Genomic DNA, 17,243 nt, shown 5'->3' on the forward strand with positions numbered 1-17,243 from the left:
ATATTTAAAGCAAAAATTACTAATGTATAAGAAAATTCTGACTGTAAAAATAAATGCACATACTACAAATAATTTCTTATTTATCATATACTAGGGGGGAGGAAGAGAAAGAGAGAGAGGAGAGAGAGCAACATCGATGTAAGAGAGACACATTGATTGGTTGTCTCCCAAACTCGCTGACTGGGCCCACACTCTAACCGCTGAGTCTCACCAGCCAGGACTGCTGAGCAATTTTTAAGTTCTACTAGAATCTAACTGATGTGTGAATGTGTAGATTCTGTTTTATAAATAAAAATTGCTTTCTGTGCACCTGATCAGTAAGTACCAACATCAAAAGCCTTTAACCCCCTAAGATATAAGGTTAAAATAAAGCTAGAGTTTTTTAGTCTTTTCCTTTATATGCCTCAATTGTTTACTAAGCTTCCCCATCAAATTTCTACATTAAATCTTAAACAACTATACCACTCTCGATTCTGAACTTACAAGACTGCAGAAAAACCTCTTACCTCTACAGTTGCTCCAATGTTTCATTTTTGATTAATGGGGGGGGGGGGGGGAGGGGGGAGGGGTGCCGGCAGCCAGGGGAAGGATGTTATCTGGGGAGGCAATGCAGACATTTGAAGTCATGGCATTGTAACTTCATAGGGCTTTAGGACAAAATGCCTCTGACCACAAATCTTTAAGTCTCCTGTGCCATGAAGAGTCAAAATAAAATCAGTATAAAAGAAGTGTCAGAGATCTGGGACTCTTTTTCTTAGTTCTCTGCACGAAGAATAGCTAGCTGGACAATCTGTACAAATCCCTTATACTCATTTGGTTCTTTTCCTCATCTATAAAGCAACTAAAGACCATGGTCCTTTCAGCTTCTAGAAATAAAACATTTACTTAACTGTAAATAACGAAATCTGGTCATATTCCATAAAAGCCAGCCTTACTTTTTCCCCCTTTATACTTGCTACTGAAATTCTCCAAGCCTTCAGGAAAACTTGTATCCAATTCCATTGTTCACCTGTAGTTCTGGGACTACTAAGTTACCTAAGTGAAAGCTACATGTCACTTGATCTTTTAGCAAATACTTGGGCTCCTGTTAAAAGGCACAGCACTGTGCCAGGCTTAGGTCACTTCTTACAGAAGTCACATTCAATATTAAGAACAATCTTTAATTGAAAATGTAAGAAACATTTTCATCATAACTTGGGTTTCTATCCAAAAGAAGTCTTTACCCATTATCCCCTTAAAACTGTGTTTAACAGAAAACTGTAAAATATCATTGAACTAAAAATTCTAATTCTTGCTCTGGAGCAGTTGTGGTTTCAATGATTCGCTGTTTAATGTTCTTTTCCTAAATTAAGCTTATTTCTGATATTTCACAATATTTTATTATAAAGATTTGACAAGCAGCATTTTATGAAACAAACTCTTTTTGAAACAGATCAGGACTCTTTAGATTACCATCCATATACTGCCAACTAAATTCTACCACAAGAGAATTAATCCAAGTATTTTATTTTACCTTCCTAAACAATTAGCACCAATAACTCTGAACACATATCTTTAAAGCCAAAGTCTAGTAAATTCTACATATAAAGTTTAAATATTTACACTTTTTTGCTCTTCCTTCTGTCCTGATGCCCATCAGGTGACATATTAAACCCTGATTCATCATTACAAAGAGCTATAATCCAGCACTAGACATTTAAAGCCATCTTTTTGATGTTAGTATCATTGTCTCTGATCTATAAATTTGACTTATTTGTCCTCTTCAAACAAGGAATTTCAGATTTTCCCATGCACTACATGGGTGGCACTATAGTATAGAGTTTAAGAGTGTAAACTGTGAAGTTACTGTGCTTGACTTTGAGTTCTTCCTATGCCATTTATTAGTCATGGAAAGAATAATTAACCTATGATGTATAAAATGAGGTAAATGGTATCTCTATCTCATGGGGTTGTTCTGAGGATAAAATTGCAAAGATTCCACTAATAAAAAATTACTTTCTCTGTCGAAAAAGACAACTAAATTGAATATAAAACCCTGCACTGGAGGAAAAAATGTTATAAATAATGTAACTGGGACAAGTGACAAAACTGTAATATAAATGGTGAAAAACTGTATTTCCTGAATTTGACAACTACATGTGATTTCAGAAAAGAATATCCTGGCTCTTAAGATACACGCATTAAAGTATTAAAGGGTAAAGGGGCAAAATATATGCAACCTACTATCAAATGATCAAAAAATTTTGTGTGTGTGTGGGGGGGGAAGAATGTGGCAAAATGTTAAAAGTTGGTGAATCCATGTAAACTGTAAATCGCAGTTCTCTGAATTACTCTCAGAATTTTTTTCTAAGTTTAAAATTATTTAGGATATATTGCCCTGGTTGGTGTGGCTCAATTGGCTGGAGCATCGTCCTTAACACTGAAAGGTTGCGGGTTTGATTCCCACTGGGGCTATTTTGGGAGGCAACGATTGGTATTTCTCTCTCACATCGATGTCCCCCCTGCCCCTAAAAAACAATAAACATATTCTTTGGTAAGAATTTAAAAACTAACAATAAAATTATTTAAGATATCTTTAAAAAACTAGCTTTGACTCTATTCACCATCCACTACTACTTAATTTCTCCACTTAGTTCCATTTACAGAAACATGTTGAAATTGTGGACAGTCACCATCTCCCTTTCTTTACCCCACTCCACTGAGACGAGGTTTTCTTGCTGATAAAGCCAATGATTTCTTCTTGGTCTCATCTTATTTCTCCACAGTGCTGAACACAGGCAACCTCTCTTCTGCCTCTTTGCCTGTGGCATCACATCTCCCTGTTTTGCCTTTTATTTCACTGGCTGCTCTTGGCCAGTCTCCTTTGCTGGCTCCCCACCTCTAAATATCCTAGGCCCCTTCTTTTATTTATCTACATAATCTCATCCAGCCTGTGCCATTAAATAGCGCTCTGAATCCCAGACTCAAGTATCCAACATCTTATAAGACATACTCACTTGTTGGTTAAATGGGCATCTCAATCTTTGCTGGCTAACAGAGAACTCTTGATTCTCTTCCCTAACCCCATTCAAACCTGTTCCTCCTCTAGTTGCCTAATATCACTAAATGCTACTAGTGTTCATTCAGTTGTCCAAGCCAAAATACCAAGAGATCATCCTTGATTTTCCTCATATCCCACATCAAAACCATTAGTCAGTATTGTCAAAATATACCTTCTGACCACTTCTCTTTCCCTCCACTGTCTACCCTAGTCCAGATACCATGTTCTACAAGAGCATAGTCTACTACAATAGGTTTCCCCGCCTTCTCTTTTGTTCCTTCAGCACAATTTCTGAGATAATCCTGTTAAAGCTTCAATTAAATTACATCTTCTATCAAAAACTTCCAATGGTTTCTCTTCACACTTAAATCACAGCCTACAAAGCTGCCCATAGTCTGGGCTTCTGCCTATCTCTAAACAAATCTCCTAGCAGTCTCTGGCCCCCTTTTCACTATGTTCCACTCTGTTTCTCCCGCCCTCCCTCCCTTCCTCCCTCCCTCCCTCCCTTTCCTTCCCCTCCCTCTCTCCCTCCCTCCCTGCCCTTCCCCTCCCTCCCTCCTTGGTAGTTCTCTTGTAATGTAATGCTTGTTCCCACCTAAGAGACTTTACTTTTGCATATTCTTTTTTCAGATATTCATATTGTTCACGCCTTCTCTACATTCAGATTTCTAGCCAAATAATGGTATTTCAGAAAGGCAATGGTTCTCTTCCGCCCTCCCCACCCCAATTACTCTCTACTTCTTCTCATTGCTTTATTTAGAACCTATTTCTTTTTTCCCCCTTCAAAATTATCATGTGAATATAAGCTCCCTTCAAGTACCTCTCCTAATCCTAGACTCCTCCCTGGAGGTATTCTAATATCCATTCAATGAATAGCCATATAGAGCTGTTTTTGTGTGTGTATTTAAATACATGTCTCTGTAGAAATAAAACGTTTTCTTTCTGTTCTATAAAAACTCATTCAAAATATGTCTTAGCTTTGCTACTCATTATATATACCTCTATTTCATTACTAACTGCAGTACAGGTTATTGATGAACACTTACCCTTTTTACAATTTTGCACCATTACAAGTAATTCATTCATAGGACAAATATTTACAGGCACTATGTTCTAGTTGCTGCAGATACAGCAATAAATGAAACAAATATCTTTGCCCTCTTGGGAGCACACATTCGTGGAGAAAGACAATAAACAGAATATATAGGGCAGACTGCTCTGCAAAGTGACAGACAGTAAATATTCTAGGCTTTGCAGATGTGGCATATATTCTTTTTGTTTTATAACCCTTTAAAAATGTAAAAACCATTCTTAGCTCAAAACAGGTCACAGGGCAATGGAGCACTAGACTGATGACTTGACTATAAGTATGTTAGAAGGCAGTATGTGCTATGTAAAAATAAAGAATCCAGAATGAGGAGGATGGGAGAGGGTAAGATGCAGTATTAGATTGGGTATTTAGAGAAGGTGAAATCTCAGCAAAGACCAGTGAGCCAAGTAGATATTTGGGAGAAATATATTCCCAACAGCTGAACCACCTAAAGCAAAGGCCCTAAAGTAGGAGCATGACTGATATGTTTATGATCTAACAAGGAGGCCTGTGGGCAAGGAGGGAAAGTAGTAGCAGAAAATGAGGTCAGGGAGATAAGGTGAAAGGGGAGTGTATTGGGCACATTATGGAGAGCCTTGTAGGCCACTGTAAGGACTAGATTTTCTCTGAAAGGGGGAGTGATTGCAGGACTTTGAATAGAGAAGCGACAGAGACTGTCTTACTTGTAAAAGACTTGGTCTGGCTACTATATTGAGAAAAGACTGTCGGGAGGGGTTAGGGTAGCATGGAGACACCAAGTAGTAACCTATTTAAGTAATCCAAGGAGATGACAGTAGTGGTTTGAACCAGGGTGGCATAGTGGAGTGAGACATAGTAAAATTCTGGATTATGATGATATATAAAAAAACACATGTTGTCCTGAAAGAATGGATTTGAAGAAAAAGCAAAATCAAGAATAACTCTAAGATTTCAGCCTGAGCTATTGGGAGGATAGAGTTGCCACTAACATACAGAAATGGGGAAATCTATGGGGAGGAAGTTTAGGAGTTGAGTTTTGGACATGCTGAGTTTGATGTCAATTATTACACACTAGAAGCCCAGGGCACAAAATTCGTGCACGGGTAGGGTCCCTAGCAGCTGCCGGCCGGGGCCTACCTTCGTTACCCCTGGTGGTCAGCACACGTCATAGTGAGCAATTGAACTCTCGATCTGTCAAACTCCCAAGGGGACACTTTGCATGTTAGGCTTTTATATATATAGATTAGGTAGAGATGTTGAATAGGCAGTTAAACATATGAGACTGAAGTTAGGGAGAGGGGCTAAAAATCTAAATTGGGCATTGCTGGTATTTAAATGCACTAGAGGCCCAGTGCATGACTGAATCATGCACGTGTAGGGTCCCCTACACGCTTTCGCTTTCGATCACGGGGAGCTGGGTGTCTGTCCGCTGGTGCACCAGGCGCCGGAGGCTTCTGAAAGGCCTTGTGCCTGAGGGGAAAGGCATCCAGCTCCTACGCTTTTGCTTTCGATCGCTGGTGCACCAGGCCTTTCAGAAGCCTCTGGCGTGGTGGAGGCTACTGAGAGGCCTGCTGCCTGAGTGGACAGGCAGCTCCCACGCTTTCCTTTCTAGCTGCTGAGTGGACAGGCAGCTCCCATGCTTTCCTCCCACGCTGCCTGAGTGGACACCCAGCTCCCACGCTTTCCTTTCGATCGCTGGTGCACCAGGCCTTTCAGAAGCCTCCCCTTCTGAAAGGCCTGCTGCCTGAGCGGACAGGCACCTAGCTCCCACACTTTTGCTTTTGATTGCGGGGGAGCTGAGTGCCTGTCCGCTCAGGCACTCAGCTCCTCTGCTTTTGATGGTCCGCGCGGCGGGTCGTCAGCTCGCTGCCCCAGAGGCCCCTTCTGTGCCGCAGCACAGCCATGGCGCAGACGCTGAGCTCATGCCGCTGCTGGCGACGCAGCTCAGCGTCCCGCTGGCCCAATCAGCTACCCCGGCCACCCCAAGTCCCGCACCCCTGCACCTCCTGGCCAATCATGGGCATAGCGAAGGTACGGTCAATTTGCATATTTGTCTATTATTAGGTAGGATTAGGTAGAGATGTTGAATAGGCAGTTAAACATATGAGACCGAAGTTAGGGAGAGGGGCTAAAAATCTAAATTGGGCATTGCTGGTATTTAAATGGTATTTAAATTTTTAAAAATTATTATTGATTTTACAGAGAGGAAGAGGAAGAGAAATATCGATGTGAGAGAGAAACATCAATTGGCTGCCTCCTACACAAACCTCAACAGGGGATTGAATCCACAACCAGGGTATGTGCCCTGACCAGGAATGAAACCCACCACTTTTCAGTGTAAGAGACTGGACAATGCTCCAACCATCTGGTATTTAACGCCATGCGGCTGAATGAGATTACCAATGGAGTGAGTATAGATAGGAAAATAAAATACAAACAGCCCTGGCCCATGTGGCTCAATTGGTTGGAGCATGGTCCAGTTCACCGAAAGGTGGCGCGTTTGATTCCTGGTCAGGGCACTTATCTAGGTTGCCAGTTTGATCCCTGGTTGGAGCTTATGCCGGAGGCAACTGATCAATGTTTCACTCTCACATTTATGTTTCTCTCTCTCTCTCTCCCTCTCCCTTCCTCTCTCTTAAAAATCATGACCTCAGGTGAGGATTAAACAAACAGGACTGACCCTGGGGCCTTCCAACATTAAGAGGTTTGTGAGAAGGAAGGCAAAAGAGAACTATAAGGAACCAGCAGTGAAGTAGTAGATAATCAAGGTTGTGTGTTAACCTGGAAAGCAAAGAAGAAAGTGTTGCAAAGATAAGGGAACAAATAGGTGTCAAATGTTGTGGATAGATCAAGTAAGATGAATAGAATCAATGGTGTATGGTATTTGGCAACATAGTAGTTCCTGGAGAACCTGAGGACCTGTTTCAGTGAGAATGGTGCAGACAAAGGCCTGATTGGAAGTGGATTTAATAAAACATGGAAAGAGAAAATTTGGCAATAAGAAGTATAGACATCTCTTTTGAGGAATAATGCTGGAAAAGGAAACAAACAAACAAAATATTGGGAAACTGATGGTAAAGAGTGAATCGGGTATTTTTTGTTTTTGTTTTTTTTAAAGGGTGGGAAAAATAATAGCATGTCTGTTGCTGCCAGAAATCTAATAAATTAAAAAAATGGTGTGGAAGGACAGAAGCTGAAAAAATGTTCTTAAGCAAATGAGAAAGGATGGGATCTATTACAAAAGCAGACTCGGGGATATGAACAGTTAATCTAAGGTAACAAGCAGGAAGATAACATGCATTGACCAGATTCTGGTAGTACACAGGGTAATGGGAGTTTGTGGAAATTTTCTGATTGCTTCAATTTTCTTAGCAAAGTAGGAACCAATGTCATGAGCTTAAAGTGAGGATGGGAAAAGAGATACTAGATATTTGAAGAAGATATAAAATGGTCAGTTAGGAGAGTGAACAGAGTAGGAAAATAAAGTACAATCAAGAGCAGCATTAAGGACCCACTTGAGGTAAGTGGTCATGTGTGGTGTGTGCTTGCTTCCTGCCACATTGAGTTACATAGGGGCAGGTGCAAAGAAGGCAGAATTGGTTTAACCAGGGCTGTGGATCTTATTAAAGAAGCAAAGAGCATGGGAATAGATCCAAAGAAGAGCTAAAAATGATTAATCATGGAATTTAAGAGAAATAAGAAAGGGAGTGAAAACATCAAGAGATGAATGCCAGGAAACTAGTAATAGGATGAATAGACTGGAGATTCCATTGGGGTCAAAAGATGGTTGGGGCTGAGATACTGACTAGAAGGAGTGAACCACAAAAATAGGAAGTAGGGTCACAAAGTAGAACTCATGAAATGGTAACTATGGAGGGACTGCAGTTATTAGCAATGCAAGAGGGTAACACTATGGGAGTGATGGGAAGAGATAGGTAGATGGGAAGAACACTGAAGAAAAGGTATAGGAAATGAGAGACCAGGATGGATACTGGAAATACCAGTTATGTATACTCTTTTCAACTGTAATATAAAGACTGAGGTGGTATTGGAAAGAGATGCAATGAGCCTGTAGCTAAAAAAAGTTTTGAGAAACGAGGTTAATAGTTAATAGCAATCTTGAGGGGTAATCTGCTGACATAACACAAAACTGAGGATTGTTAGGGGAAAGATTTTTAGGGAGAAGGATGATAGACACCTTTCCCACTGTAGGAACAGTGACAAGGAGAAGTATGGAAAAAATAAATAAAACAGCCAAACTGCACAGTGCAAAACATCAGGTTTCTTTAAGAGCAAGAAAGAGAAGGGGATGTTTAAGCATAGGTTGAGACTGGATTTTGCAGACGATGGACTGTAAATTCCAGTAAAAGAATTATGAAGAGTTGGGAAGGGGTTAACAACAACAACAAAAAAAGGCAGACAAATATAGACCCATTCATGAACTGGAGTGCAGGAGATGAAAGGTGACTGTAAGTCTGGAGCTTCTGTTGCTACTGACAAAGACATATTGAACACAACTGACTCCGGATATATCCGTTTTCTAAGAAACGGAAATTGCAGGGTCAAAATATTTTTACTGTAAAATTGAAATGGCTGTACTGATTTAGTCAATGTATGAATTTCCCTACAACCTTGTATTTCCCTATTAATGGTATAGAACAATATTTCATGTTTATTGGCTATTTCCTCTTCTGTGAATTTGCCCATTTATAAAACTGAATTGTGTTTTCTGTTCTTATTGCTTTACAGTGCTTAAAAATAATCTATTTTCTATTTTTATTCTGCTCTTACTGGTTTACACAAATTAATGTGGTAAATTCCTTTCAAATCTTTCAATGGCTTGTACTAGGGCAACACAAGTCAAATCTGGTCATTCCATTAGTTTCCGTAAGGTCTATGACTGGACTGCTTCTGCACTAAAATGGCGGAGCCAGAAGGGCCCACAAAACAGAAAACACTGTTTGGTCCTGTACAGAAGAAGCTTGCAGACTTCTCTATACCTTTTAGGGCCTCTCAACTGCTTTGAGCTTCAACAACACAATAGGTCCTTAGCTTTACTGACATACTCTGAAGTGCTACCCTAGCCCCTGAAATGCCTGCACCATTTCTCCTACTCTGCATGAAATCTATCACTAGCCCTCCTGGGTGTCCCAACAGATTTATATAATAAAAGCTATAACTATACTTTTTTGTTTACAATTCATTCTCTCCATTAGTATTTAACTCTCTTGAGGACAAGGGACAATCCCAGCACTAATAAATGGTTAGTGAATGAATAAATGACACACGAAGTCCTTCATAATTTGCTTTCTCATTATTTTTCTGTTATCCAACCAAAATAAACTCTATTTTTACTTTATTAAGTATGTTTCAAAAACATTTATAATAATAAAAGCATAGTATGCTAATTAGACCAGATGTCCTTCCGGACGAAGCTGGGACTGCGAGGGAAGCCTGGGTCCCGGGTGCCAGAGGGAAGCAGGTGCCGGCAGCTGGGGAAGGAAGGCCTACTCTTGCACAAATTTTGTGCGTCGGGCCTCTAGTTATTAATAATGGCAGCATAATGACCTATTCCTAATAATTTATATGCATCTATTTAGTACGTTCATGATTTGCTGAAAAATTTTCCTCCCTAATTCCTTCTTTAGTAAAGACAAAAAGCAATGGAATCTTGGCCCTTCTGGGAATCAACCTTTTCATCTATGGCAGTAACTTCTGCACCTGAGGTTTAAGGGGTTCCGCTGATAATTATTTTACTAAAGGATTCTGAGTACTTCAAAGCCAATTATAAAAATGCAACTCAAATTTTTTTTTGCTTTAGTTTTCAGTATAAAATTAATCTTCCACACCTTGTGGGTAGCCTTATTCTCCTTATCTGGGACATCTCTATTTTTTTGTCTATTTGTTTATCTCTATTATAAAGACTTTAGTTTACCTTGTCAGGGGTCTTACTAAGTATTTTTCAGTTTAGTTATTTAATGGATCTTGGTCATTCCTCTTAACTTCCAAATTTGATGGATTTCTTTTTTTCTCCCCTATTTGTATTAAGGTCATTACTAAGAGTGTTTCATCCACAAATGCTTGCTGCATGCATTTTAGAAACCAGCTTTATAAATTTGTTACCAATTACATCTCATCCAGGTAGATCTTTTCTTTCCTTTTCTAAAATGTATATGGATAATTAAGTCCTGTCTGGTTTAACTAATTTACCCATTCATTACTTCAGCTCATTTTCACTATTTTAGTAATGTGGTCTATGATCTATAGTTACTAATAGATCACTGTTATAATGAATTACAATATTCATTATAAGATTCTGTATTCATTCAATGTATATGTATTCATTATAAGAATCTGAATACGTAATTACATATTTACATAAAATTTTATAAATAAAAGAGTATGAGCTTTGTAATTAGGCAAGTCTAGATTCAGATCCAGCCTTGAACACTCTAAGACCCTGGGCAAAGTACTTACCTATCTATACTTCAGTTATTCCATCATCAGTAAAATGGAAGTAATTCCCATAGGGCTGTGGTTGGCAAACTGCGGCTCGCGAGCCACATGCGGCTCTTTGGCCCCTTAAGTGTGGCTCTTCCACAAAATACCAGGCCTGGGCGAGTCTATTTTGAAGAAGTGGTGTTAGAAAAAGTTGAAGTTTAAAAAATTTGGCTCTCAAAAGAAATTTCAATCGTTGTACTGTTGATATTTGGCTCTGTTGACTAATGAGTTTGCCGACCACTGCGCATAGGGTAACACAGGGCTATGATATAAGCATAATATATATATGCTAAATGCCTACAAATAATGCCCAGTATATTACATGGAAAAAATGTTAATTCACTCCCTCCTCCCTCCCATCTCAAGCAATAAGAGCAATAAATGCTGTGCTCCTCAAATTATTTTAAGCCTATTATTAAATTCCCTTTGATTCTCTCAGCTTTCTTACCCTTTTGCTGATAAACCAAAATTTGGAGGGAGGGGGGTTACAAGATCTTTTTGGCAACAATATATATTCAAATATCAATTCCAGGAAGAAATATTCATAATTTATATCCTGGGCAATAAAAATAACTCACTGCTGTGCTCCTCTGCAGTTTACATTTGATAATTTTTTTTTTCATTACATATGTCATTTGGTTCAGCTGCCTTTACAACCACATTTCTTTTCTTAAAAATAGTTTTTGCAGAATCCAGCATGGTTAAATGCAAGCAATTCTTCTACATATAGTACGTTTACATTTCAATGCAGTTCATTTACAGTATTTAGAAAAGTTAAGTTCATGTATTGGCTTTAACATTTTATATATATATATATATATATATGTCATAAAACAATGAACACAATAACAAGTCTTACAATGAGAATATTTACAACTGGAATGTCATGTATTTTTACCAAAATCTTATTCTGTTCACAATATATAATGGCAATAAGTTTGATTACTTTAAAGGATTTTTATAGGTTGAAATATCAGTGGGCAGAATTTAGTAATTCCCTGAATACATAGGACGAAGATGTGATGAAAACACATCAAACCTGATCAGCCTAATGGGGGCTTTTAGGAAAAAGCAAATAGAGCACTAATAGTTCATTAGGCTCACATTAAATGAGATGAAGTAAAAACCATACTGCCAAACTGTTATGTACTTATGCATTACATATGCCAAGGAGTTAAAAAGAAAATCTGCACGTTCAAACTATTATTTCCCTTTTGCATTTGCAAGTTTTCAACTTGGTGGAGTCATTCTCTAAGAATGGGGTGCAGGGCAGAGTAAAAGTGGAAAAGAGAATCGATTCCCAAAGTATCTCCCCTGCTTCACTAAGTATAACTTATTTACCATTCTGATATGAAAGCTTTGATATAATAATAGGAAAACTTAAAATCCAAAAGGAACTTATCCTAAAAATGAGCATATCGGGCCAGCCATTTTGCAACCTTACATTTCAGAATACCTATTACACGATACAACTTGTATCTTAAAAACATCTTTTCTTTAGGGTGAAAAAAAAAGAAGTACCATTTATGCATTCACCTTTGAAGTCATCACTGTTTCAAAGCAGGATTGGTATTAAGCTTCTTAATACAACTGTCAAAATCAATTTGTGGGTAGCCTCCCACTTTAAATTTTTACATTTATATCTGCTGATGGATCCAATGACTAGTAATTAAGATAACGGACAAAATGTAAGCAATCCCTGCAACATCCCGTCGGTTTTTAAAATCTGTAAACAAACAACAGGCGCTCAAGTTTAAAGCAAGAAAGCCATGCCCCACACTGGTTGGTTGTGGTGGCCGGTCTGCTCCTCGGCAGCTGTCCCCTGTTGCGTGTTCGCGTGGGAGAAGTACAAAAGGGGAGAAGGGCAAACAGCAAACCCACGCAAACCCCACACAGTTATAAACAGGAACATGATGTGCACACGTCGAGAAGCCAGAGGCCCCAGGGGAAAGGCCCGCCTGCAGAAAGCGATCAGCTGGCTGAGCGTGGAGGCGCCGGTGTCTGTGGGCCGGACTCCCGGGCAGAGGGCCGGGAGGGGACAAAGACCGGCCACAGGGCAGCGCTGGGCGGCGTCCAGGACCGGCGGGAAGTGGCCGTCCCGGGGCAGCGCCTGCGGCACTCGGGGTCCTCCACCTTTCATTGGTGGCGGCCAACACTCCACGGAGCAGACCCTCTCCAGCCCACCGCCCCAAGAGGCCCCGGGCCGCGACCTTGGACACCTGAGGAGCCGCAGCCGCCCCGCCCGGTCCCCGCAGGGCGCCCGGGCGGCAGCTGTTGGGCTTGGAACCGCGCAGCCGCCGCTGCCGGCTCCAAACGGCCGGGCGGGCGGGGGCTGGGGGCGGCGAGCCGGCCCTCTCCCCGCGGCCGTCCGCCAGCCTCGGAACTGCAGCCTCCGCTCCCGCCCTCCCTCGGTCCGCCGCGCTCCGCGTCACCTACCCGGTCCCACACCATCCCAGAGGCCTCCGGCGCTCGGGCCCTCACCGCAGCGGCGCAGCTCCCGCCCGGGGCCAGAAATGGCTGCGGAACAAAGGGAGCCTGGCTCCGGCGAGCGCCGTCCGATTGGCCGAGGGGCGGGGCCACCGCGGGAACTTTCGGCGGCGGTCGCCTTGGCAACGGCGGCGGGGCCCCGGCCTGACGGCCTGCGACGCGCACCCGGGGGCGCGCGGCAGCGGTTTCTGAACCCGCGCCGCCGCCTCGGGCTTGGGTCCCCGCGGGCGCTGCTGTGCCCTGTGAGGCCGCGACTCAAAGGCCCCGTGAGCGTAGTTGACGAGGCTGCCAGGGGCCCTCCTCGCACCCTGACCCTCGTCCTCCCTAACTTCCGCCCCAGCACCCCCTCCTGAGTGACGGCCTGCCCTGGAGCCTATTGCACGCCGCGGGGATCAGTCCCAACAAGCGCTAGTCCAAAGCAGAAGCGGCCTCAGTAGGTGGGCGGACTGCTGCCTGCTGATACTGCCTGGTAGGCTGTAGCTGGCATGTCCACTGCTGTGTAAGTGACACCAGAGGATTTATAAAAGGAAGTTTTACGTCTCCAGGTGTGTATTCATATAAAACTGTAGTTTCTTGCTCTTAGAAATCACAAGCCCCTTTCCCCGTAACCAGTCACCAGGAGAAATGAAAATATCTCCAGAAAATAATTCAAAAAGGGAGAGGTAGACTTTTTATAACCATAATAATGGAAGTAAATAAATATCAGTTTCCTTCCCCCACGTTACCCATATATAAATTTACTAAATATGAATATTTTAAATTTCCATAGATAATAATTATTTCCTAAGGCGATGATGCCTGTGATAATTTCCTTCCCAGCAGTTTTGACTGTCCTACTTGCGGGTGCTGTATACATGTTATGAAACTGTGTAGCTGTTCTTGCCTTCCGGGCATATTTTAGATAAAATTATAGTACCAATACTAGAAACTTTTTAAAAAATTTATACTGAGATAGCCTATTTGTTAATAAAGTTGTTAATTTTTATTTGCAACAGCAGTTATTTTAAAATACAACTAATTTAGGGCTCACATCCCGAGTCACGGCATCTTGAATATAAAGATTTAAAAAAACAACCAAGTAATTTATTTAATGTAAAATTTAAGTATAAAAGGGTCATTTTTATCATAAGGAAACTGAACATAGCAAGAAAAAGTATTTCAAATAACTAAAATACTCATGAATTCAACATTTTCTAATGTTAATTTGATAGCATTATTTCTACATTTGAAAAGTTCATCTTGGAATAGGGAGCCTTGATCTGTACAAATCAGGGGATGTATGGTGTCTGCGTTCTACTTTGCTAAAGAAAAATAATACGAATACTTTCCAAATGTAAAGGATTAGCAAATGATGACAAATGTAAGGAACTATTGACTAAGCATATTAATAAGGAATTCACCTGATTAATAGTTTGGAAATAATTGAAATGAATTGAAAACAAGTAAAGTCTTATTTTGAATATGTAAGAAGATTTATTGGCCAAAATCTTTTGAAAGAAAAAAACCATTAATTATCAGATGTGAAATTGAGATTAGTCAAATCAAATATCCATTCTTTTATAAAACTTAAATAAGTGAATTGAAATTTTAATATAAAATAGTTATGCATTAAATAAAGAGATGCTTAGGCATGTAGCCTGTTTGTCTCCATACTCTCAGTTAAATTAAAAATACATATTTTAAACAGTAAATCTTCTTACCAATAATAAGGATTTATTAACACAGCAGCTTTTCAATTTTCCTTTTCCTGTTACTTGTTTTCTCTTTGCACAGTTTGCACATAAAATAACAGCCACCCAGGAAAGTTTTCCCTTTATACACATATATAATACAGTAATGCTCATATGGTAAAGCTTTGAAGAATTGCTGGTATTTTTAAATGATATGCACTGAAATTAAAAATAGTAAATAAACTTTGATTTTCATCTCAAAACTTATTACAGATACCCTATATTTTGAATTTCTGTATTAAATATTTTTTCTTAGGTGAAAAAATTGACCAAGATACAAATTAAAGAATGCTAGAAATTATGAAATAGCATTAAGGGAGAAGATATACCTATAAGTTTTCACCTTGGAAGGAAAATATGCTTGCTCTGTCAGATGTAACATTGTCAAAACAAGTATGGAGTTAGAGGACAGAGGACTTATATGCAGATGCTGTCTTTTCTACTTATGAACACCTTTCTTATTTTAAACAGGATTAAGTACAATAAAGTATATTAAAAGCTCAGTAGGAGAGCACCTGGAGATAGAGGGCAATGATAATCCAAAAATTGTTAAGTAAATATCTTTAAAGGCAATTGATGAGTATATAGAAATTCAGTAAGAGAAGTGAAACAATCTTTTAGATACAGGCAAACTTCTCAAATAGAATATTTCTGAGAAGTGTTTCCATTTATACTTCTGGAAAAAATGTGGGAATTCTTGTTATATTCTTTAACATTAGACAGTTTAAGGAATTGCCTTCCATCAAACATCTTCAGATTGGCATCAAGGAAAAAAACATTTTGGTCAATTAGTATTTGACAAAAGAGGCAAAAATATACAATGGGGTAAAGATAGTGTAGTTAATAAATGGTTTTTTGGGAAAATTGGATAGATAACATGGAAAATAATGAAACTAGACCATCTTCTTACACCATACACAAGAATAAACTCAAAATGGATGAAAGACTTAAATGTTAGACTTAAAACCATGAAAGTCCTAGAAGAAAACATAGGCAGTAAAATCTTGCACATTTGTCATAGAACATTTTTTTCTGAGGCAAGTGAAACAAAAGAAAAAATAAAGGGTCTATATCAGACTAAAACGTCTTTGCACATCAAAGGAAACCATCAACAAAGTGAAAAGACAACCCACTGAATGGGAGAATACTTTACATTCCTAAATGGTACATCTGATAAGTTGTTAATACCCAAATTTATTCATTTATTTTACATATATTTTATTGATTTTTTTACAGAGAGGAAGGGTGAGGGATAGAGAGTTAGAAACATCAATGAGAGAGAAACATCGATCAGCTGCCTCCTGCACATCCCCCCTAGGGATGTGCCTGCAACCAAGGTACATGCCCTTGATCAGAATCGAATCTGGGACCCTTCAGTCCGCAGGCCGACGCTCTATCCACTGAACCAAACCGGTTAGGGCAATACCCAAAATTTATAAAGAACTTATAAAACTCAACACACACACACACACAAACCACAAAAACAACAACAACCCAATCAGATTAAAAAATGGGCAAAGGACCTTAATAGACACTTCTTCAAAGAGGACATACAGATGGCCAATAGATGTATGAAAGGATGCTCAACGTCACTAATCATCAGAGAAATGCAAATTAAAACCACAATGAGATGTCACTTCACACCTATCAGAATGGCTATCCTGCCTAATAAAACAGTAATATACAAATTGACCGTACCTTTGCTACACCCATAAGCCACGCCCACCAGCCACGCCCACCAGCCAATCAGGAGCAAATATACACATTAAACCAACAAAGATGGCTGGGGGTTGGGATCCAAGCAATGATGGTGGACTGGGGCAGGCGGTTAGCGCCGGCAGCCGGCTGACCAGGTCCCGGATAGGGACTTGGAATCTAGCATAACAAAAAGAATATTCAGCAAAAGCAGGAGACAAGGTTTTATAAGTTCTCCCCCAGGTCACCACTGTTCTCTTATACATTTTAATTATCCCAGACTTTTCTGATGGGATTTGATTTGAATTATGCCTGATAGAGATTACATGGCATGAATTGTAGGCTCATTCTTTTTGTGGTTGCCTGACTGAGAAAGGCCTTGGAATGAGAGAAGGCACTTTTATTTTCCTTTTTCATTCTATAGAGACTGATGAATTACAGTTATATGAAGAAGTTAGTGAGAGAATGAAAGTCTCATGCTGTATTTTTCTGTAAGTTTTATCATGTGGACTATCAAAAACTTGGTGGGATCCTTTTCAAGAGGTGTTACAAAAATTATGTTGGAATTAACATTCAAGAGTAAATGGAGAGAAGTGAGTGGTGGGTGAAGGAAAGAACTTTGTCCTAGAAACCAAATAGAAGCCACATAAACCTTCAGATTCTTACTCATTGTGCTTTGGAGGTATTAAAGGATAATTTTTTTTAAAAAAAGGTAAAATCA

The 17,243-nt window shown here is 39.8% G+C and overlaps 1 protein-coding gene across 1 annotated transcript in view; it reads right to left on the bottom strand.

The window, feature by feature from the left end:
• The window catches only part of TNPO1 (transportin 1), a 90,024-nt gene extending 76,822 nt beyond the window's left edge, over positions 1-13,202 (bottom strand). Inside the window, exon 1 of the mRNA XM_079788035.1 lies at positions 13,047-13,202. Within this exon, the coding sequence (XP_079644161.1) occupies positions 13,047-13,061 (15 nt within the window). The 5' untranslated portion in view covers positions 13,062-13,202. The remainder of the gene's footprint in view (positions 1-13,046) is intronic.
• Positions 13,203-17,243: the final 4,041 nt, after the last annotated feature.

Source organism: Cnephaeus nilssonii (genome assembly GCF_951640355.1).
Source record: "Cnephaeus nilssonii genome assembly, chromosome: 2".
Taxonomy (NCBI): domain Eukaryota; kingdom Metazoa; phylum Chordata; class Mammalia; order Chiroptera; family Vespertilionidae; genus Cnephaeus; species Cnephaeus nilssonii.